We start from the raw sequence: 24,927 nt of genomic DNA, 5'->3' as shown, positions 1-24,927 counted from the left end.
TTGGCCTTAAATCCTAACTACCGATCCCTACCCTTAAATGTAACAAATATGGAATGAAATGTGCTCAGCATTACTTACAAAGATGGGATAACAAATTAGTGGATTGGAGACCAAACAAATTCTCAGGATGTATTAAAAACAGTCACACTTGTTGATTGGAAGTATGCGAGATGTCAGCAGATAACAGATTAAACCAATCGAGAGTATCATGATTTGATGAAGGCAACTTAAAAGAGGGAGAGATGAGCTTTACAAATATTGGAGAACATTATACAATAAACCCTTAAATATTGTGAGGGTTATGTTCTTGGAAAACACCGCGATAGTTAAAACCAATTTCTTATGGGAATAAGCAGTTTAGGTTCCTGGACTTCGAGAAAATGTGGAGGAAGGTCAGTGGCAGTCAAAAATACCCATCACAATTTTAATAAACATGTAAAATAAATACAAATCGGCTTTACGATGAAGTCTCCTGCTATGTTGAAGCAGATTAAACGTTCAAAAGCAGACGAAAGTTGCCCCCCTCACCCTCACCATTCATCCCCTATTAATCTCTTAAATAGTTTTCCTTTGTAATCTGTAAATGTGTTTCTTTTATAAATCAATCTGCAGTTCCATACAACAGTGAATGAATATTATTAAAAGAATCACTTTCGTCAATAGTTTTACCCTTCGGTGCCATTCCATTATTAACGACTAGAGGGGGAGCACTCAGTAGAGTGCAAAACCTCCGCTGCCAATACTGCTGGGTCACTTAAGTGAACCTGATATCCTATTCATTATAGGTCAAAACGGATCAGACTCTACTGAACCACGATTGAATAAACTAAACTAGATCGACGCGCATGTAGAAATGCCAAAAAAAATAAAATAGAAATTTTTTTGAAAAAAAAGGTGCAAAATTTTTTTTTTTTTTCTCTAACAAATTTTTTTTTTTTTTGGTTGGAAATCACTTAAAACATGTAGAAATGCAAAAACAAAAATTCAAATATTTTTTCAAAATGGCTGCCGTATCAGATATGGACCAAGTCCAAAATCTAATGGCATGGTCCTTGGACCATACCTAATCCCCCCACCAAGTTTCGTCGAAATCCGTCCATCTTCGATGGCGGAGGTTAATGAGTAGAAGCCTTGTGGTGTGAGATAACCATCACTGCTCAGCTCAAAAACCACGATAGGTAAAAATTAAACCCCGCAATAACTAAATCGGTATATAAAGAGGTTGCCGCGATGGGTCAAAACCTGTGATATGCAAACCCGCAATATTTAAGACTTTGTTGCAATGAGAAGACGAGTGACCAGAACATTTGATGTGACCATGCTGAGGCTTTCATCCAGCAGTGAACTGAAAGTGGCTGATGAAGTTGGTTGTGATGATAATGATCTTTTTAAAAAAATACAACTGCCAAAAAGCTGTATCTGTGTAGTTTTTGCCAACATCTTTTTCAATGCACTCTCACTTTCATTTAATGCAGGACACATTTTTTCCCCCAAGGTGAACAATGTTATTTTCTTTTTTCAGGTGTAGTTCCTCTATTTTTTTTATTATCATGATTTTTTTTGTCCCTTATTATTTTTTCCTCTTCATTACTTTCCTCATTTCTTTCCCTATGGTTTGAGTGTAGCATTGAGCACTTATATAATCCTTCCTTGTGTTTTTCAGGAGAAAATGTACAAAGTTCCCTTGCAAGGCCCTTTGATGCAGGAGAAGGCCATTAGGCCATTAAAAGCCTGCGCTCGCTATTATTTCCAACCTATGGTTGATTGTCCATTCTCTCTACTTTTTAAACACTGAGGGCCGAATTTCTGAAAGGCGTTAAAGAGTTAAACGCGTGTGGAATCACTAATCATGCTATGATCACCCGTTAAAAGTAAATTGCCTATCACGACGAGTGTTTATGAAATGCGATCAGAACGTGTTTAAATAACAAATAAACTTTTCAGCATCCTGCATGTCGAATTGCGAATCGTGTGATGATCACCATTCATAGTTAATCACCTATCACCTAAGAGTGTTTATCTAATGCGTGATCAAAACTTAATGACAAACATTTAAATCACAAAGGAGCTTTGACAATTTTGCAAGGGCATGTTTCAGAGTGCATTTAAGGATATGAAGAATGCAATCTTCCTCCTCAACAGCACTATAATAGAAAAAGAAGTTAATGTATTTTTGAATATATATATATATATATATATATATATATATATATATATATATATATATATATATATATATATATTTCAATCGATTAGAAAGAATGTGCATGGATTTACAAAGTAATGTATTCTCATCACATGATTTCTGCTGATCGTAAATAAAAAATATTTAATAATTTTAAGTGAGAATCAGCTGTGCTGGTCAATGGATTCAGACAAATATTGTCAGCTTGTTTCAGACGACCAGCTGCTGACAGAGCATCATCATCCATGTCATTATGTACTTGATCCAAGTTTCCTGCTATGATTGTCAATACATATCGGCATTAAAAAAAAAAAACGTTTTTACAGCCATTTTTCCCTGCTATGCAGGGGTTTGGCTTTTTCTTGAGGCAATGTTTTATGGCCGGATTCCCTTCCTGACGCCAATCCTGGTCGCCTCTTACGACACACAGGGATATGGTACACCTATTCTAACCGGGGCATACACCGGGACCAGTACACTGGTACTCATTTCGCCGACCTCGGAAGGATGACAGGCTGAGTCAACCCCCTGGTGTTAATTCAGCAGCCAACAGGGCTTGAACTCAGGACCCTTGGATCCCAAGCTGCCACCCTAACCACTAAGCCAACACCAGGCTTCAATACATATCGGCATGTTACAACAATTTTTTTGCCCAACAAACTAAAACTTGTCATACGGCAAGGCCAATGCGGAGTCATCCTAAATGATGGTAACCTCCGATATGGTGTTCTGAACCAAAGAAATGATTAAAATGAATGAATCATAACTTAGACATGCATAACTAAATGGCTGTTTAGCTGTTTACATGTGCACAGCTAAACGGATGTCAATCTCCCTTTGTAAATTGCTGTTTAAACAGGTAATTAGCCGTGCACATACAAAGATGGTTTTGTCAGCGTTTAATGGTTAGGCGCTTGTTAGCAAGGTGCTCACTAAACACCTTTCGTAAGTTTGGTTCTGAGCATCAAGCAAGGAAGCAGCACGGATCATTTTTAAATCTTTGGTATGACTCAGCCAGGATTCGAACCACCGAAAACATTGCACCACTGAGGCTGCTTTAAAGGCCTTCATCCGAGGTTACAGGCCACCAAAGCCTTCATCCACAGTTTGGCATATTCACACGGCTCATTACAAAACTTTCAATCACAATATGGAGGTGCTTAAAGTTTGACCTGGACCGCTGTTTATACTCATAACTAAGCTTCTATGTATAATTGCAAAATTATACATCAGTTTACAAAATAATACACTCCAGATGTGTTCACACACTTGTCTCATCGGATTCACTGCTGATTCTTCGCCCAGAGATAGTGCCTAAAACGATATATAGCATGATATCTCAATAAGTTATGGATGGATTCAGATGAAACTCATTAATTTTCATTGGATTGGAAGCTTCTTTAGGATGTTTACATAGCTGGTGCAGGATATCATTACGAATAGCCTCCTTCATCAAAAAAATTCCTCACCTCAAGTAATATTTAATATTTATGTCCCTGACAGACAATCACCACCATACTGTGCAGTCAATCTGCACGTTTTATGGAAATTTCATTGATGGCTGGAATTTTTCACCAACTGGAAAATTCCATTGATAAATGTAATAGCTGTTAAGCTCTTTCCACATTTTTGATTTTTCCACATATGTATTAAAGCAACAAACGTGTCATTATGCATGTTGGTCACCAACTTTACAAGAATAAATTCTTTCATAACCTTTTCATCCACATATATCACCCAACTCTTTATAAATGATGATCTAGGTCAATTTTGAACCAGCCAATATTATAATCCATTTTGGACTGTTTTGTTGAAAAAGAAAAAAGTAAAATTATTATATTATTGCGTGCAGGAACGGCTTTTGATGAGCTTGTTACCACGGCATGTTGCTATGGAGATGAAGGAAGACCTATTACAGCCCCCTGAGAGGATCTTCCACAAAATCTACATCCAGAGGCATGACAATGTAAGGTGAGCTCAGGGCCAACTTCTCACCCTCTTCTCACTCACCACAAATGTTGTCACATATTTGTAATGGTTTGATTGAAGTGCCAATTGTTTGTGTTATTGAGGACATAATGGTTAAAGTGCCACATTTTTGAAAGATGAGCATGTTCAAGATGCCCTGGTCTCGACTTGCATTCACTCTCAGGTTCGTTGATCAATTCATCTCTTTCTCTGTCTGACAATCTTGTGCACTTCACTCCCATTGGAGCTAAAATCTGGGATCAACCATGCAGGAGAGATACCTCCGTCACCGAAGGTGGATGGAGGTCATGTTTTCACCCCTGTCTGTTTGTCTGTCTGTTTGTGAGCAGGATTTCTCAAAAAGCTATGGACAGATTCGGACAAAACTTGGTCGACAGGTTGGGTATGGGCCAATGACGAATTGCTTCGATTTTGGTGAAGATCCGGATACTATAATTTTTCAATGACTTCACCATTGAGACAAGACCAACCAGAGAGTTGGTGTCAAAGCCACCCAATGCTCGCCTGTTTATACATTTATCGTTTTTAAAAGACTAGTCTAATAATATTTTTTATAAAGCATTGCAGTGAGGTCTGATCCAAATAATTTTAAAGCAATATATGTATTTGTATATTGTAATCAGTAAAAAATAGTGTGGGAGATAAAAACGTTAGAAAGGAAATAACTTGCACCAAAAACTTTAACATTTTCACGCTCACGCTCACGCCGGGGGTATCACTATAGCTCTGTTCTTCGAACAGGCGAGCTTAGAACTATATATATATATATATATATATATATATATATATATATATATATATATATATATATATATATATATATATATATATATATATATATATATATATATATATAGCATGATATCTCAAAAAGTTATGGACGGATTCAGACGAAACTTTGTGGACAGCTTGGGCATGTGACAAAGACAAATTTATTTGATGTTGGTGAAGATCTGGATCTGGATCCGAGAGTTTTAAAAAAAAAAATTTGGAAGCGATTCTTCAGAATTGAGAGATGGGACCCAAAACGATATTACATATAGTACCATATTTCAAAACGTTGTTGATGAGTTATGGAAAAAGTTGGTGGATGAGTTGGCTCGTTGATAAGAACAAGCCGATTCCATTTTGGTTCAGGTCCAGATGCAAATCCGACCTATCAGTGAGATACAAAACGTAAACTGTTCAGCCTGGCAAAGGTATACGTTCTACTGAGTGCTGTTCTAGTTGTAATTGTGGTTATGATGATGATCACAATAATATTAGCAATAATAAAAAAGAAGTAAATAAGTAAATAAATAATCAAATGGCCCTGAACTTGGATGACACCCATGCATACAGGCTATAACCAGCCATCACTGGTGATAAACTGGTCGTCTGTGTGAAAGTCTATGGCATGCCATGATGAGCAGGAGGGCCACCTCTGTGGCAATGGAACCTTGTGGCCACCACTGTGGCATTGAAACATCTGCCATGGATGCAGATTCTTGTTTGTAGTTGAAATCATTCAAATGAGAGACTGAAAGTTGAGGTGGTGAAGGGTTCCGCATGAACAGCGCTTGGACATGAGTAAGCCAGTCCTACGTTATGGGTAAAGGCCTGACGAATGACTTTGGATAAGGGGCTCACATTCACCCTGTGACCATGATTATGATTATTATTATTCATTGTAATTATGTTTCCCGATGATTCATTATGATTGTGCTAATTTATGGTTGTGTCACAAGCAGGAACAAGTTTTATTTTCATACTTTTCCACAATTCCACAATTAGAAGTGAGAAACGTATGGTAACAATTCTGATTCTTTGTTATTATTCACTGTGACGATGATTCATGTTCATTTTGAGGAAGCCTTTTGATTTGTGCAACCTGTAAGTAAGGGGGTTTGGGAAGGAAGGGTTAATAGGGGTAACACAGATCATGGGATGGAATTGAGGATGACAAGAGATGGCGTTGCACTGGCTGCTTGAAGCCATGGAGAGAAGAATGGGATTGAACAGCCACAAGAAGGCGGTTCCACAATCAGGAGAAGCGAGGAACAAATACCTTGAAATGTGCAGTCAGTGTGGATTTTGGGAGTTTAACCATGAAGGGGTTACTGGAAGAATGTGTGCATCATGGAGTTGGGGAGGGTTAGGGGGTTGAGAGAGCAGAGGGATCTATACCAGAGGAGTGGAGGTGGAAAACTTTTTTTTCAATCACCATCAAGCTGTACACTTTGTTCTTGTATGTAATTACGTCACAGTTGTAAAATGGAACATTTTGAGAGTTATAAAATGCACTATTAAAGAAATTTATCATCCAGGCAAGCATTTTTATAGGAGAACAAAACTTTATATCGTGAGATATATTATTGTGTAAGCAAAGAGTAATGAGACAATTTATTCACAATGCGTAAAGGGCCTTTGTGTGTTGCCATTTACTATCTCTTAAACAGTCAATGAGCCGTAATCATAGCATGGGCCCTCATTCGAAATTTTCTGCCAGGCTTTGAAAGGTTTGATGAAGGATTCTCCACATTTACCTGCATGGTGTACCTGCTATGGTGCATATATATCTTTCTTTTTTTTTCATATTTTGTGCTTGTTGTTGTGGATACTATAATTCGAAGCATTGCGACACATCTCCCAGACCCTGCTATGAAACTTGAATAATGTATGTATCCCTGAACTTGGTGCTCCACAAAACCTGGTTTTACATTTTGAGGCTCCATGACACCTGCTCATTCTACCATGTGATACATTCATTAACCACACTGATAAAAGGCTTACGTGCAACTACTCTTCTGTGGTATTCCATTAAATGCATAGCTACACTTCCCAAACTCTTTCATCACATCGTGAAGGTTTTATGTGATGAAACAGTCACCGATGTTCCATCCAACAATCTGCCTGTGGGATCTCTTCCCAGATGTATAAATTCAGCCAATCGGCAGATTTGTGCTTTTTTTTCTTTTCTTTTTTTTAACCTTATCCAAATTGGTTTATTTATTTACTGAAAAAGATTTCTTTCAATGTTGTAATAAAAACTAATTTTCAACTCACTTGCTTCAGTCCTGTTCGATGAACATCAAATTTTAAAAACGACAAATATTTCATCTTTCACAAATGCCACACGTGACACGTGCTCTTCTTTTCCACCACAATATATGTTCCTTCTTCTTCTCCTTCTTCTTCTAAAGGATTCTTTTTCTGGGGTGTTTGCTCTGGGGGGTTTCGATGACATACTTTCATTTGTCCGTGAGAGTAGATCGTGGAAAATCGCATCATAAAATGGATGAAATCTCTCCAAGCTCCTAATTTGAAAACTAGAGCACTTACAAAAGCGATGTATACAGCGATTTGTAGGTATGAAGATCAGGCATTCGATGATATGAGTGAGGAAAGTGAAAAAAAAAAAAACAATGAACACCTTTTTTGTTTAGAAAACGGTGTGGCCTTTTCCAAGTCAAGGCATTGTTGAGCAGGCCCCAAAAAAATGGGGGAATTGAGACCCCAGTGAGGGAGAGTGATGTGACCAAGGATGAGCCTTGACAAAGAATATAATTAAATAAGGCCAGTAATTTTCTTCAAAAGGGGTGTTTTAATTAACCTAAACACTTAATTATCATTCATGCACGACCTTGGAATCCCCTTAGTATGCGTGCAAAGTTTTAGGCTGCTAGATTTCATGGTTTTGCAGTTAGGGAAGAGCCACACACCCTGACAAACTGACACACACTAATTAATCTGTCATTGTATCTGTATGTGCTCCATCATTCTTCCGAGTCAGTGTTTTTGCATACCATAGCGGGTGAGGAAAGAGGGGAAGGGACGGAGGGAAGTGCGAGAAATTTATCAGGGGTAAAGCAACTTTCAGGCTACCCTGAAAAAAATATATATAAATGTATAGTGATCCATAAAGTCCTTTTACATCTTTGAACTTTTATAACTTTCGATGTACACATGCCTATGTGTTAATATATTGGTAATGCAAAATGAGCCTTATTGTCTCTGCCCTCAGTATCTTATTTGCTGACATTGTGGGTTTCACGGGCCTTGCATCACAGTGTACTGCACAGGAACTCGTCAAACTTCTTAATGAACTCTTCGGAAAGTTTGACGAACTTGCCACGGTGAGCAGCACTGAATCTTGTGAAGCAGAACAAGAACGACTTGTATTTTGTATGAGACCTTAAAAGTGATTATTAAAAAATCAACAGAAGTTAATAAATAAAGGCAAGTCCTTCGATAGATCGAAGAGTGCTTTTTTGTTGTTGTTGTTGTTGTTGTTGTTGTTGTTGTTAAATTAGTTTTGGGGTTCCACGTATTTCAAGCAATTTGTGAATTCAGTGTTAATTTTCAGGTTTGATGGATGACCATAGCAACGTGCTCCTCTGCAGGAGAACCACTGTCGGCGAATAAAGATTCTCGGAGATTGTTATTACTGCGTGTCGGGCTTGACCCAGCCCAAGACGGATCACGCACACTGCTGCGTGGAGATGGGCCTTGATATGATCGACACCATCACGTAAGCTTCACCACCATCACAGCTACAGACATTGTTTTACCTTTTTTATCATGTCGTTAAAAACGGACCAAAGGAACATTTATCACCACAACACCACATATTATAGAGATAGCGTGTAATCAGTACATTACAGTCTGTTATAGCAAGATCATAAAATGTTCAATAAATGCAACAGAAAAAATGATGTCCACTTGCATAAGATTCTTCACAATACACAACTTTTTAACAAACATTTTTTTTTTTTTTAGATCCATGTCTGTTTTTTTTAATTTTGAAATAACAAGTTAATGGTAATTGGCAGATATATCCATCATGAATGGATGATGTCAGGTCAAGTCAATTATGGGAGCATGCGCCAGAACAGCGCGTCGCTGCGTCCACTTTCCGCCGGTACTCCAAGGGCCCCAGTCCTGCCATCCCCCAGGCAGATGCCTGGCCCATCCACATCTCCTTGAGATGCCGATCAATCTGCTGCAACCACGAGGCACATGGTCGGCTCATTGGCCTCCTCCACTCAGGAGACTCCCTCGCTGAAAGAATCTGGTGAGCAGGATCAGCGTCAGGAAAACGAGCCACATGTCCATACAGCCACAGCTGACGCTCACGGACTATGCAGGTAACAAATCTCATTTGAGTCTCTCTCAGCGACCGCTCGTTGGACACAAAGTCTGACCAGCGATAACCGAGGATTCTCTGAAGAGACCTGGTACCAAAGGAATGAAATCTCTGTCTCAGATCCCTGGTCAGAGTCCAGGTCTCACATCCATATAGTATGACTGGGAGCACAAGGACCTGAAGACTCGGACTTTCGTCCTCCCGCACAGGTACCGGCAGTGCCACACCCCATGATCCAGTGAATCCATGACTCCCCAGGACCGACCCAGATGTCTGTTTACCTCTGGCTCACAGCCAGCAGAGACAGGAATAGCACTGCCAAGGTAAGTGAATCTCTCTTCGACCTCAACATCCTCACCACAAACAGGCACAGAGGATAGCAGCATCCAAGATGTCATTGAAAGCCTTAGTTTTGACCCAGGAAACCCGTAATAGCAGTGGCTCGACTTCTCATTCAGCACCTTGAGGTTCCCCAACAGGATATCTAGAGTCTCCGCAAAGATGACTGCATCATCTGCGAAATCAAGGTCAGAGAACTTGACATTCCCAAACGATGCACCGCAGCTTGATCTCTCCGACATCCTCCCCAGAAACCAGTCCATACAAGTGCTGAAAAGTGTGGGGGGGGGGCAGCACACACCCCTGACAAATTCCAGTAACAGCTGGAAATAAGTCAGAGATGGTACCACCACATCTCACAGCACTCTCAGTTCCAGACTATAGTTCAGACCGATCAGTTTTGGTAGCACCCCATGAAGACCAAGAATTCTCCAGAGGGCTTCCCGATTCACTGAATCGAACGCTTTACAGAGATCAACATAGGCTGCAAGCAGCCCCTGCTGAAACTCGACTGCGTTCGGTAAGGACCCAAAGAGCAAGGATACGGTCAATCGTTGACCTCTTTGGTGTAAAGCCTGACTGCTCTGGACGCTGGTGCACAAGCAGATGGTGGCGAACCCTCTCAAGAATTATACGAGCAAAGACCTTGCCCGGCACTGAGAGCAGCGTCACCACTCGGTAGTTGTTGCAGTCTTGGCGATCACCCTTCCCTTTCCAGAGAGGGACAACAAGGCCCCTCTTCTAGTCAGCTGGGATGATGCCTGTGTTCCAGGCAGAGCACAAAACTGCATGCAACGACACAAGTGGAGCATTTCCACCAGTCTTGAGGAGTTCAGCATGGATGCCACAGACCCCTGGAGCTTTACCCTATTCAACCAGTTCACCACAGCCTGTGTTTCCACAAACAAAGGTGGATCACTGTTGATTGGAGGGTCAACAATAGGGATAGTAACACCTCTGACATCCAACTCAGCTGGTGGATCAGCCTGGTACAGCTCCTCAAAGTAACTGTCCAGCGGTCCTTCACTTAGGACTCCTCTGTCAAGAGCCCACCACCCTCTGCTTTAACTGCAGTTCACTGAAAGACGGGCTTGGAAAAACGCAATGCGCGCATTTCCCTATAAGCAGGACAAGAATCACTTGACCACAGGTGATGCTCTTCCCCCTTACATAATCCTCATGCATAGGCCTCCTTGTCCACCCTTGGTGCACGTACAGTTTTCGCCTCAGCTCCCTGAACAGCTCAGCTCTGCCATTCAGCCTGGCCCTGCAACTCTGGGCAATGGTATCCAGTGTCCCTTGAGAGACAAAATTCTTCTTCGCCCTCCGGTGAGTTCCAAGACATCTACCGGCAACATCAAGGATGGTGGTCTTGAAGGCACTCCACAACACTTCAGGATCCCACAAAGCACCCAGGCCCCCCAAATCTCCACTCATCCTGTTCGCAAACTCTTCAGTTATCTGAGATTTCACATGGAGCGAGGTACCCAGTCATGTGCCCTGTCCATGAGTGCATCTCCTCGTTCCTGCTGGTCCCAAAAGGTAGTGGTGGTGATCAGTGGCAGCGGTGAGCATAGTGGTGAGCTTTGACATGGTGGTTGAGACGTCGTGGTTGTTGCATTTGTCTCAGTGAGATTTGGATGGAGGCTTTTGTGGCATTGCATCGAAGCGGTGAGCTATGGCGTGTTGCTTGAGGCATCGTAGCGGTGAGTGTAGGCGAGCATTGGTTGTGGTCTGATGTTGTGGGGAATTTTTAGAAGGCATTGTGATGGTTGCAGGAATGTTGCAGCTTTGTGGTCCGAGTATGGTGATGGTCTGAGGTGAGCATCTGTTTGAGAATGGCTCAAGGTTTGAACGGCAAATGGTGCACGTATGCAAATGAGCTATCTGTTGCCATGCTCTGCATGCTTGCATGAAGGTAAGGAGGTCGTGTGTGAAATATAGTAAAATAAAATAGATAAGAGAATAAAGAATGGGATATAAGACCTGCCTCAAAGCCCTCGCAACACATTTTGTCCCATCAACCCACTCGACATGATGGAAGGGCTATCTAAAACAGATACTACTGAAATAACTGTCTCGCGGCCGCTATATGTTGTCTGCTATTGCCTAGAAGGAGTGATGGTTTTGCAGAACCACAACAATACTTTTGAGATGACAACACAGCCCCCCACAGGAAAAGTTCCGCTGAGCCTGAGCCTTTTTTTTTCCTTTATTATTGTTATTTTTAAGTCACGTGAAGGGATGCAAGTGTCATTTGGTTGGAGCAAAAGTTATCGAAATTAATTTTCTTCGCCCACATACTGTAAAATTGTCTGTCTCTCGGTAGGCGTCGAGATCCTGAAGCACTACAACAATGACGTAGCCATACTCCAGGAAACTCTTAGCAAGGACGACAAAAAAGCTGCAAAGAACAAGATTGCAGGCTACAACCTCATGCCTTCCGTTAACGCAATGAAACATGGTCTCACCACCTGCATCAGACATGGTCTTCAAAAGATCGAAACTGTGGACAACAATTTGCTATATGCATCAGTAAAGATAAGCGATGTCACTGTTGCAAATGTCGACAGGCCAGGGGCCTTTATGCCCAGCCACAGCACCTGTGATCAGGTTCTTATCCTCTTCACCATCATCGAGGCTGGCTGGCTTTCAGAGAAAAAGAAGATGGCAACTCCATTGGTGGATCTGTCGTCGACTAATGACAGCCTGGTGCCTAGGGCTCCTTCTCAAAGTCTTGAACGTCTTCCATTGCCAGAAGACAATCAGATTACTATTGGTATTCCTTGGGGATCAAAGGATCCGCGTTCGCCCCAACGGCAAAACCAGCCATATTCGAACTCTAAATGATGGCTTCCCTCAAACATCCGTCCTCACCCCCACCCTCTTTAACCTCCACATCAGCGACCTACCGCCGACGACCTCCTTCACCTCGCCTACAGTGATGGCATCGCATTCTTAGTGGAGGGCCCCTTCCTAAAATCTATCGGGGAACATCTCACCCGAGATCTTGGCATACTGGAGAAGTATTTGCACAAATGCAAGCTCCATCCAAACCCCAACAAAACAGCCATTGGCACCCACCATCTTGATAACCGCACAACAAATGCAGAGGTAGATGTGACATTCTGTGGGATGAAAGTTGAAAATGTCTTTTAAACCAAATACCTTGGGGTGACACTCGACCAGACTGTAACCTATAAAGAACACCTGCGGATATGTAAGGAGAAGGTCAGGGCATGGGTAAACCTCGTCTCCAAACTGGCCAGAACATTGTGGGGAACCAGCACTAACACCTTACACACGGCAACTCTCACCCTTGTATACTTCACTGCAAAGTATCGTGCGCCAGTCTGGATGGTGAATGCTTGTATGAAAACTGTCGATGTTCAGTTAAATGCCATGATGAGAACAGTGTCTGGAACCCTCAAGTCAATAAATACTGAGTGGCTCCCTATCATTGCTCCACCAACCATCCAAAGGGATGTGCTGTCATCCCAATACTTCAGCTACATTTTGGCTACCGAAAATCCAGCCCAGTGCCTCCTCGTTGAACATCTGCACTGCTGCCTCAAGTCCCAAAAACCACCATTGAACCGTGCCGAGCTCCTTACCGGAGCCCATCAAAGCAAAGCCGACTTGTGGAGGGACAACTAGGAGACTGCCGAAGCTTCTAATAAATAGATATAATCCAATCATTGCTCCACACGGGTTCACACTCCTACGTAGGAAATGGACAGCCCTCAACAGTCTTTGCACTGGACAGGATCGTTGCGGCAGCACCCTCCACCGACGAAGGATGAGACTGGATGTGCTCCATGACTGCGGAGGAGTCCAGACGATGGAACACATCACGTCGCACTGTCCATTGCGGCAGCTATTGGGAGGATTTTTGGCCCTCCACCAACTCACCCCTGAAGCAGCCACATGTCTGCAGAACCCAGACATTCAACCTTTTTGCACCCCCATATTATTGCACCCCCATACACGCAAGAAGAAGAAGAAGCAACGAATGGACATGGAGAACTCAATCCTTTTGTTCAAAGTACTTAAGATGTTAGAATTATCACACGATACATCTCCTGAACACCGTAGCCCTGGTCACGAAACTGTCTACTAATAACATCCAGGATGTTATTTTTGATTGTGTGCATTCAAGCAGTACGCTTCATCTCATTGCCTTCACCCAAAAAACAGAGTCCAAGGATCTACTTAGTTTTGGGGTACATAAGCAAGCTCTCTGAAAATATGAAGATACCATTTTCCAGATGAGTTCACTTTGTGCTTCACCCCAACAAACTGTCACTGCATCAATGTCTGCTGACCTGGAAAAAAAAAATAGGAAATTAGTAACCTCGATGAACATTACATTTAATACTAAAATCTCTCAGCATTCTCAGTACGTCCATTCTGAACCCTCCATTTACTTCAGCAACTAACTTCTTGCAACAGTCCATCATTTGAACATTTTCTATCGGTCTCCCCATCTCTGCCTTCTGCCCTTCATCAGTGCTTCAGATCTCATTTGTTCTGCCAAAAAAAATGTTCTGCTCTCTTCACTCTTTTGTCTCTCTTTACTTTAACCGAGCTATCAAATGACCTTCTTGAGTTTTTTTTTCTTCTTTTATTCACTTCAATCGAATCTTTCGACGTAGCAACATTCCACATTCTCTCCCATGAGCCATTCATTTTTGCTAAACCTACCTCCTGTATATTATAGTTACAAATCATTAAGTTGTCGAAGACAACTTCTGTCACTTTGTACAGTTAAGAGTTTGTTTGTTTGTTTGTGTGTGTGTTTGTCTGTCTGTGCATCGATTTTCTCAGCGGTCCTTGTGTATATGTCCACGAAACATTTTGACATGAAAGATAATCACCCAAAGACTGAACCTATAAATTTGGGTGAACCTGGATCAAATGATGACGTCACGAAAAATTCACAAAGTTTCAAAAAATCCCAATCATTTACATGGGACGAAATTTAAAAAAATCATTTCTCCGCCATTTCTTGTTCAATTGCTTTGATATTTAATGTGCTTATGTAGGGTCATAATATCTTTCACCCTGCCATGTTTCAACCGGATCGGATCCAGATTGTGACGTCACAAAATGTTTGAAATTTGCATTGATACGCCCATTTACATGACAAAAAAAATTCTTTAAATTCGAAAGTTTTATATTTTTCGCTCGAACTTTTAGGGAATGTAAAACATACGATTGGCCATGAGCTGACGTAATTTGATAAACTTCCGGTTTGTATTCTGGATCCCATCAGCAAAAATGTGTCATAATTTGGCCATTTTTGAAAGCGCGTATCTCCATCAATTTTTGTGATATGTGGCTCAAACTAGGTGAGAATGTAGTTCAGATATTACTCTTTCATGAGATATCCAGGCCTTCGTTGTGACTGTTCTGGTTCAATAGTTCGCCTGACACCGAATATTCGCCTATCACGCTCAGGCACCAATGGCACTATTCTGCAAACGTGATGTATTATTTTGCAGTGCAGGCCAGTTTTATTAACAATGAAAGGCCCTCCACATCGTACCAATCCATTATGACGTTACCATCACGCAGGTGTGTCAATTTTCCGTTTTCAAGAAGAATTTTGCTTGTTTTTATGCGGAGGAGGTGGAGGTGATGATGGAGTTTTTGACTTAAACCATTGACATCACATTCCACATTCGAATGTTGTTCATGATGGCAACTGACTGAACTGTAAATGCTGTTTCTTGTGCTGCATCCGTGTGACTGCAATGAAGTTATAATAAATTTTCAAACAACTTCGACAACTTCCTCACTCCATGAGTGATTCATTTTGTTCATTGAACAGTCGATTTGTGTTTATAGACGAGGCTTTGAGGCCAACGTAGCTCTCTGACACAACTTATTTTCCAACCATAAACACAGCTTTGAGATCAGTGTTGTTTTAAACCATGGCTCACGGCTTAATTAGTGGAACATTTTTTGACCCTGAATTATATAAAAGCAGTTATCTCCATCACCAAAGGTGGACAAAGGTTATGTTTTAACTTCTGTTCAATTTGTCTGTGAGCAGGACATCTCAAAACGGTGTGAACGGATTTTGGCGAAATTTGGTGGACAGGTTGGGTGTGTGACAAGGATGAATTGATTAGATTTTGGTGAACATCCACATCTGGGTGCAATATTTTTTTCATTTTAAAAGTGATTCTTCACCATTGAGAGATGAAGCCAAAATGATATATAGCACGATGTTTCAAAAAGTTGTGGACGGATTATGACAAAACTCGGTGGATGTCTTGGGTGGGTCGGTGAGAAGAACAAGTCGATTAGATTTTGGTTAAGATCCAGATGCAGATCTGACCTATCAGTAGGATACAAAGCGTAAACTGTTAAGCCTGGTGGAGATATGCGCTCTACTGATTTCCGTTCTAGTTTTCTTTGTTGTTTATGCATTGTTAATATTAATTTATAAGCAACTTACTTCGAGAATGTTCAACATGTGTGCAGATCTGTGGCTGAGGCTACTGAGGTGGATTTAAACATGCGTGTAGGATTGCACACTGGACGCGTGCTTTGTGGGGTCCTTGGCCTGCGCAAGTGGCAGTACGATGTGTGGTCTAACGATGTTACACTTGCTAACGTTATGGAGGCTGGGGGCTTGCCTGGGTAAGTGCGTATTTTCATTTATCCTGCATTACAATTGGGAAGACTTTTCTCAAGGACAAAAAAAAACATCCTTGTATGTACCTGTCTTCCTGTAGCATTATGTTTTTCTGAAGTGCAAGAACTTCAATGAGGACATGCATGTGGATGTGGATCCATTGAAACAATTGCATTGTGACGCACCACTTTTATTTAAGTGTTTAGATTTTAGAATATAGAAAAGGCTATTCCACTTAACATCACCTCTCCATTTACTAACTTATGCTTTTATGTTCTTTTTTTTTTTTTTTTTTTGGTATATCGAAATCTATAGGCTCATGCAGGTGCTAAACCACCGAGAGCAACAACTTCACAGAATGAAATGAGAATCAAAGGAGAACAGGAAGACAAGGACATCGCACATGAGTGGATGATTGACAGAAAGGGGGTAGAGGAGGCGAAAGTGGATCAGTGAGTGTAGAAATACACCAGGGGGTGGTTTTGGGGGAAGGCGGGAGGGGATGTTGGACAGCATTCCTGGATGACAGGATGTAGCGACAGAAGACAACCGGACCCAGGGAATTTATTCCACTGATGAGAGAATGGAAGAAGGAAGGAATGTTGTTGAGCACAACCTTCTTCTTTTAAGTTAGGAGGACAATCAAGTGTGGAATTCCAGAAGAATGCATGCAACCTGAGTGGGAAGGTGGAGGTAGAGGACAAAACGACTAAAGGATGATGGTGGGAGGAGCGAAGCTAGAAGTGAGGCGATTTTAAAACTGAGTGTCCACCAACCTGCCTGCAGTGGACGAGAAGCAAATCGTGGGACTTGTCCTCCTGCCGAGATATGGCAATAACACAGACAGCCTCGGACTCCCATTTCCTCCAGGGGAGCAAGATATGTAGCAGCTGCCCCCAGCCCAGTCTTTGTTTGAATTTCGTATTTTATTTTATCACTTGGCAAGGTTTATCGGCAATGATACTGGATGAAAAGAGTGGCCTTGAGAAAGATGTTCTTTGTTTTATTCTATTCACACAATTGCACGTGACACAGGCAGTCCAACCTCCTTTCTGAGTCGCATCATCCTCCACATGCTTCTCCTCCCAGTATTGGTCAAAATTACATCATGGTCAGATTTTATTCCACTATATTGAAACTGGAATCACACAGCTCCAGGCTGTGACTCAACAAAATGAGTCCTTGTCCCCTTCATCCTTTGTTGCTCCTTTTTTTCTTTCTTTATGGAGTTGTGTATTCCATGCACTCCCTGGGGTGTAGGTAAGGAGGTTGGTTGGGGGAATCGTTGAGAAATTAATATTGAGAAGAGAAAGGGAAGTCACGTGAAAAGCAGATAGGTAGGAGCGTATGTGTCAGAATTTAGGAGAGAATGCAGATTAGGAAGAGATAAGAGTTCAGGAAGTAAAGGAGCATGTCTGTGGCATGTGGGGAATCAAAAATTCTCCCATTTTTTGTACTTTTTTTTTTTTAACTCAGTCAGTTCTGCCCCTGGTTTGTTGTTTCTTTCGTGTCAGCAAGGTGCACCTTACCAAGTCTACATTGGATTGCCTCAATGGGGACTACGAGGTAGAACCAGGGCATGGACAGGAACGGAACAGCTATTTACTCAAGCACAACATCGACACATACTTCATCGTCCCCTCTCATCGCCACAAGGTCTGCACCACACCTAATGTTTGGATTTGCTCTATCTGCATCCAACCAAACACTGACACATGGTGCACCTTCCATCGATATGCTTCGTTTTTTTCAATACTCCGGGAACATGTCTGTGGCATTGCTTTGTTGGTGACAAGCATGGTTTAAAATGGTGACCTGTAGGCGATAAACATAAAAACAAGAAGACGACGTCATGCAGAGCACGACACTTGCAAACTCCATAAAACAAATTTGACCTAAAAAAAAAAATAACTGGTTGTTGAATTCAATGACAAAATATGCAACTCCTCTTCAAATATCAAGTTAATTGGATGAAAATTGAGGATTTTAGAAATACCGCCTTAGTTGTTGACCTTGGGTCTATGTTGAACTTTTTGTCCATGTTGACCTCAAAAATAATTTGCTGGTTGAATTCGGTGACGTGAAATATAAATCCTCTTCAAATTTCAAGTCAATCGGATGAAAGTTGAGATAGATTTGTTGACCTTTTGTCGATGCTTATGCTTCTTGCTTAATGCTAAATTCTACCATGTGGTGAAGTTTCCTGAAGATCGGTTTAAAAGTATGACCTTTAGGCGACAGACAGACAGACAGACAGACAGACCGAAACAGACAGACAGAAGAGCAAAATTGACTGGCCAATATACTTGAAAAATCTTCGATTTTGCAAGTAACAAACGGACAGACAGGGGTGAAAACATAACCTCCTTCACCTTCGGTGGCAGAGGTAATAATATCAGAAATGAGGTCGAGTGCATTCCTCTGTCCAGGTTGAACAGTTTATGTTTTGTATCCCACTGATAGGCCAGATCTGCATCCCGACCTTAACCAAATCGAATCAGCTTGTTCTTGTCACCGACATGACTCATCCCTAAAGTTTTATCATAATCCGTCCACAACATTTTGAAATATCTTGCGAAATATCGTTTTTGTCCCCAGCACTCAATGATGAACAATCACTTAAATATTCTCGTATCCGGATCTTCGTTGAATTCTAATCAATTCGTCCTTTTCGCACACCCAACCGTTCTGCCAAGTTTCGTCCGAAACCATCCACAACCTTTTGAGATATCCTGCTCACAGACAAACAGTGGTGAATACATAACCTCCGTCCACCTTGGATTGTGGAAGTAAAAACATCATGACCGACGATGTTTATTTGTAAATGCAACTTATTTTGAATCCCCTCCTTTTACACATCCTCACACCTCCTCCCTGCCTCCTTCCTCCTTTCTTCTCCCCATATATTGCCAGTATATAATGCAATTGGCTTATTGTGATTGAGGTATGCCTGTCAGTCAGTTGTGGGGCTTATTGGTTACAGGTGAGTCTCTTTCACTCAAGTAAGCCATGAGAGTCCATCTTAAGATGGTGCTATTACATCATTTATAATGAAGCTTCCCTGTACTCCCCTAGAAAATACCATTTCAATAATTAACGTGCTTATGTGCAGATGTTGGATGTGTTGCAGATTTTTCCAGGTCTCATCATGGCAGACATCAAGCCAGCCAAGCGCATGCGTTTCAAGACCGTTTGCTGCCTTCTTGTTCAACTTATGCAATGCCGGAAAATGTTCCGTGCCGAGATTCCATTCTCAAATGTCATGAGCTGTGTGGATGATGACAAGGTGAGGTCCATCTTCTTCCCCCCTACCCCCATGGTGCCCTTGCAGAGCTATGTTATTTAGATGTTTCCGATCTTTTGTCATGACCCAGAAATTTGGATGTTGATCTTGGACAACGCCAAATAAAAGTTTCGTATTAAGAAAACATTTTCTTAAAATCACAAGTTTTCCTTAAATAAGAAAACCATGAGAATTTATTTCGAGCCTTAATAACAACTTTCAAGTGGTTTTCTTGTTTCAAGAATAAGATTTTCTTTCTAAGAAATTTTTTTTGGGCAATGATATCTCATGATGGAACTCAGATGTGTTGCTGATCTCGTTTGTTTCATTGTTTTTGTGACCACACCAAGAGTGTGCGCCTTTCCATTTTGAGTTGCTAATTTAACCCATTGGTGTTTATGACCCAATTTAATGGATCACCACTCATGGTAGCGCTTCCCCACTCTAAGGTGTCATGGAAATAGCTCATAAATTTAACAAAATTAATCCAAAAACTCGCACACAGTAGTTTTTGATTTCAGCATGCATGCAGAGAAGCCACTGAAGAGTTTAAAGAGCTGTAAGTATGTAAAGATCATAAACCGAGACGAGATGAAGCATGAATGACATGCCTGCGCCTCTTCATCTTGACAGCTTGGAGCAAAGGCCATGATTTAGGAAGTGTGTTCCATCGGTCAGAACAAAAGGGTCACCGAAAAATGGAGAGTCATCTTCTTCTTGTGTATGACAGTTTGGCTGCCGGGTAGCTATCATTTTGTTGGGGCGTGCCTGTACTGCTGATGCTGTGCCCCTACACCAGTATACTGGTACTCATTTCACCAACTTTGGAAGGATCAACCCCACCTGGTGTGAATTCAGTGGCCAACGGGGATAAAATTCAGGACCCGAATATCCCAAGCCCACCACCCTAACCGCAAAGCCAACACCAGGCTAAATGAAGAGAATAAAATAGATATAACTTGAAAGTAAAAACACTTTGGGGTTTGCCAATAAGCTCATTTAATAGGTATCGCAGAGCTATAACAAGGGACAGGGCAAGTGGAGCAAGTTCTGAGATGTGTCCAAAGATAACCAACCAAGGGTTGCTCATCACATCATTATACTAATGAGAAGGGATGTTTACAGTAAAAAAAATAAAAATAAACAGCGACACAAAAAAAAGAAATGAATAATTGAAGTGCCATTCACCGAAAACATAGCAATTAGAGTCGAGATAAAAATCAGTGTGTGGTTGTCATTGGAGGACTGTTTGGGAATTGAAATGTGAAGTGACATTATTCACTGAAAAAGTATTCTCGAGGATTTTAAATGTATTTCATCTGACATTTAGAACTTCACAGAAAAATTTCAGTCTTCCTTTCATAGAGAGAAGCTTCTTAATGCTCAGGCCTTGGAGTACTGGATTTAAGTACAGTTTGAAGATCTCACGCTGGAGTGTCAATGCTTCCTTCACATCATGTCACAAGTACACAAAAGCACTTGATGAACTGGAATGACATTTCACAAAGGAACTGGAATGATCTTGAGTTGTTGGTGGATATTTTTATCCTCGCTTTGCAGCACGGACATGATTACCTAAATATAACATTGGCATGAAGGAGCAGTTGAGAAGCAAGCCATCCTTAAACCCTTGTTTATGAATCAGTACAGATTCCCATCATATTTGTGAAATCAGTACGGGCAGCCATCGTGTTTGTAGAATCAGGACAGGAACCCATTATGGTTGTGAAATCAGTACATTAACCCATCATGATTGTGAAATCGGAACATTAACCCATCATTATTGTGAAATCAGTACATTAACCCATCATGATTGTGAAATCAGTACATTAACCCATTATGGTTGTTAAATCAGTACAGGAACCCATCATGATTGTGAAATCGGAACATTAACCCATCATGATTGTGAAATCGGAACATTAACCCATCATGATTGTGAAATCGGAACATTAACCCATCATGATTGTGAAATCGGAACATTAACCCATCATGATTGTGAAATCGGAACATTAACCCATCATGATTGTGAAATCGGAACATTAACCCATCATGATTGTGAAATCGGAACATTAACCCATCATGATTGTGAAATCGGAACATTAACCCATCATGATTGTGAAATCACTACATTAACCCATCATGATTGTGAAATCGGTACATTAACCCATCATGACTGTGAAATCGGTACATTAACCCATTATGGAGGGTAAATCAGTACATGACCCCATCATGATTGTGAAATTGGTACATTAACCCATCATGACTGTGAAATCGGTACATTAACCCATCATGACTGTGAAATCAGTATATTTACCCATCATGATTGTGAAATCAGTATATTTATCAATAATGATTGTAAAATCGGTACATTAACCCATCATGATTGTGAAATCAGTACATTAACCCATTATGGAGGGTAAATCAGTACATGACCCCATCATGATTGTGAAACCAGTATAGGAACCCATTATGGTTGTGAAATCAGTACAAGAAGCCATTATGGTTGGTAAATCAGTGGATGATCCCATGATGATTGTGAAATTAGTACATCAACCCATCATGAGTATGAAATCAGAACATTAACCCATAGTGATTGTGAATTCGGTACAATAACCCATCATGATTGTGAAATCAGTGCATCAACCCATTATTGTTGTGAAATCAGTGCATGCCCCCCTGATGATTATGAAATCAGGACAATAACCCATTATGGCTGGTAAATCAGTCCATGACCCCATCGTGATTGGGAAATCAGTACATTAACCCATCATGATTGTGAAATCTGTACATTACCCTCTCATGATTGTCAAATTCGTACATTAACCCATTATGTTTGTGAAATCAATACATGACCCCATGATGATTATGAAATCAGCACAATAACCCTTTATTGTTGTGAAATCAGTACAGGAACCAATTATGATTGTGAAATCAGAACATGACCCCATCATGATTGTGAAATCAGTACATTACCCCATCATGATTGTGAAATCAGTACATGACCCCATCATGATTGTGAAATCAGTACATGACCCCATCATGATTGTGAAATCAGTACATGACCCCATCGTGATTGTGAAATCAGTACATGACCCCATCATGATTGTGAAATCAGTACATGACCCCATCATGATTGTGAAATCAGTACATGACCCCATCATGATTGTGAAATCGGTACATTAACCCATCATGATTGTGAAATCAGTACATTAACCCATCATGATTGTGAAATCTGTACATTAACCCATCGTGATTGTGAAATTTGTACATTAACCCATTATGGCTGGTAAATCAGTACATGACCCCATTGTGATTGTGAAATCAGTACATTAACCCATCATGATTGTTAAATTGGTACATTAACCTATCATGATTGTGAAATCAGTACATGAACCCATCGTGATTGTGAAATCTGTACATTAACCCATAGTGATTGTGAAATCGGTACATGAACTCATCATGATTGTGAAATTAGTCCATTAACCCATTATGTTTGTGAAATCAATACATGACCCCATGATTATGAAATCAGCACAATAACCCATTATTGTTGTAAAATCGATACAGGAACCAATTATGATTGTGAAATCAGTACATGACCCCATCATGATTGTGAGATCAGTTCATGAACCCATCATGATTGTGAAATCAGTACATGAACCCATCGTGATTGTGAAATCAGTACATTAACCCATCATGATTGTGAAATCTGTACATTAACCCATCATGATTGTGAAATCTGTACATTAACCCATAGTGATTGTGAAATCGGTACATGAACCCATCATGATTGTGAAATTAGTCCATTAACCCATTATGTTTGTGAAATCAATACATGACCCCATGATTATGAAATCAGCACAATAACCCATTATTGTTGTGAAATCGATACAGGAACCAATTATGATTGTGAAATCAGTACATGACCCCATCATGATTGTGAGATCAGTTCATGAACCCATCGTGATTGTGAAATCTGTACATTAACCCATCATGATTGTGAAATTAGTGCATCAACCCATTATGGTTGTGAAATCAGTACAATAACCCATTATGGCTGGTAAATCAGTTCATTAACCCATCATGATTGTGAAATTGGTACATTACCCTATCATGATTGTGAAATCAGTGCATTAAACCTTTATGTTTGTGAAATCAGTACATGACCCCATGATGATTATGAAATCAGCACAATAACCCATTATTGTTGTGAAATCGGTAGAGGAACCAATTATGGTTATGAAATCAGAGCATGACCCCATGATTGTGAAATCAGTATATGACCCCATCATGGTTATGAAATCATCACAATAACCCATTATTGTTGTGAAATCGGTACAGGAACCAATTATGCTTGTGAAATCAGTACATGACCCCATCGTGATTGTGAAATCAATATTGGAACCCATTATGATTGTGAAGGCAGTACAGGAACCCATAATGATTCTGAAATCAGTACAACATCTCATCTTGTTTGTGGAATCATTACAGGAACTCATTATGGCTATTATATCAGAACATGACCCAATCATGATTGTGAAATTGGTAGAGGATCCCAGATTGTTTGTGGAGTCGGTAATCTGTCATTGATAGGCTCCAGAAATGCATAGTTAACCTGGTTGGTGTGGAGATGTGGTCAACTCTTCAACCGATCTCTCACTGCAGGTCACTTTTGCACTCGGTCTGTTCTACAGTTATTTTCATGGGAAATGTTCTGCTGGACTTTCTAACTTGGTTCCTCCTGTACAAGTGTTTTGATGCAAGACTCGGTTTTCCATCTCTGCACACCCATGCACAAAAGCTGATCCAAAGTGCAGAATGAAAGGCTATGTAGGTAGTTTTATCCCTCATGCTGTTTCCCTTTAGAATTCACTACCTGTAACGTACTTCCTCTTATCCTATGATCTACCCAGGTTTAAGAGGAATGTCAATTCCTACTTCTTACATCTTTGAGGTTACATCACATTTCAACTGACTTCTGGTACTTCCTGGGTCTTGGATGTTTTCTTGTTAATTTCTCTTTCTTTTATTTTGTTTTGCTTTGTCCTTATCTTCATCTCATCTTCTCGCCCCTTACCTGGAGTGGCTTTATGCCTTGTTTGGGGCAATTTCCATTTTATAAAAGGGAATACAATTTGTTTGTGAAAACAGTGCAAATAACCCATCTTCTTTGTGAAATCAGTACAGGAACCCATCGTGATTAGGAAATCAATTTACAGGAACCCATCGTGATGAAGAAATCAATTTACAAGAACCCATCGTGATTAGGAAATCAATTTACAGGAACCCATCGTGATGAAGAAATCAACTTACAGGAACCCATTGTGATTATGAAATCAGTACAAGAACCCATTGTGATT

At 40.7% G+C, this 24,927-nt stretch overlaps 1 protein-coding gene across 6 annotated transcripts in view; it reads left to right on the top strand.

Moving 5' to 3' along the window:
* ADCY1 (adenylate cyclase 1) overlaps nt 1-24,927 on the top strand; it is a 290,414-nt gene that overhangs the window by 143,935 nt on the left and 121,552 nt on the right. For 5 of the 6 annotated variants that reach the window (XR_015061083.1, XM_085892787.1, XM_085892790.1 and 2 more), the window contains exons 4-9: nt 4,038-4,156; nt 8,178-8,289; nt 8,557-8,684; nt 16,131-16,289; nt 17,799-17,940; nt 19,415-19,570. Coding sequence is in view for 5 of the 6 variants with exons in the window: in XM_085892787.1 (XP_085748913.1) it covers nt 4,038-4,156; nt 8,178-8,289; nt 8,557-8,684; nt 16,131-16,289; nt 17,799-17,940; nt 19,415-19,570 (816 nt within the window). In the remaining variant the exon portion in view is untranslated. The remainder of the gene's footprint in view (nt 1-4,037; nt 4,157-8,177; nt 8,290-8,556; nt 8,685-16,130; nt 16,290-17,798; nt 17,941-19,414; nt 19,571-24,927) is intronic. The other variant, XM_085892788.1, reaches the window with a different exon arrangement.

Source organism: Eptatretus burgeri, chromosome 8 (genome assembly GCF_056783735.1).
Source record: "Eptatretus burgeri isolate ZD-2024b chromosome 8, Ebu_testis_v1, whole genome shotgun sequence".
Lineage (NCBI taxonomy): Eukaryota > Metazoa > Chordata > Myxini > Myxiniformes > Myxinidae > Eptatretus > Eptatretus burgeri.
The sequence above is the reverse complement of the archived record's forward strand: the minus strand, read 5'-3'. Positions and strand labels throughout refer to the sequence as shown.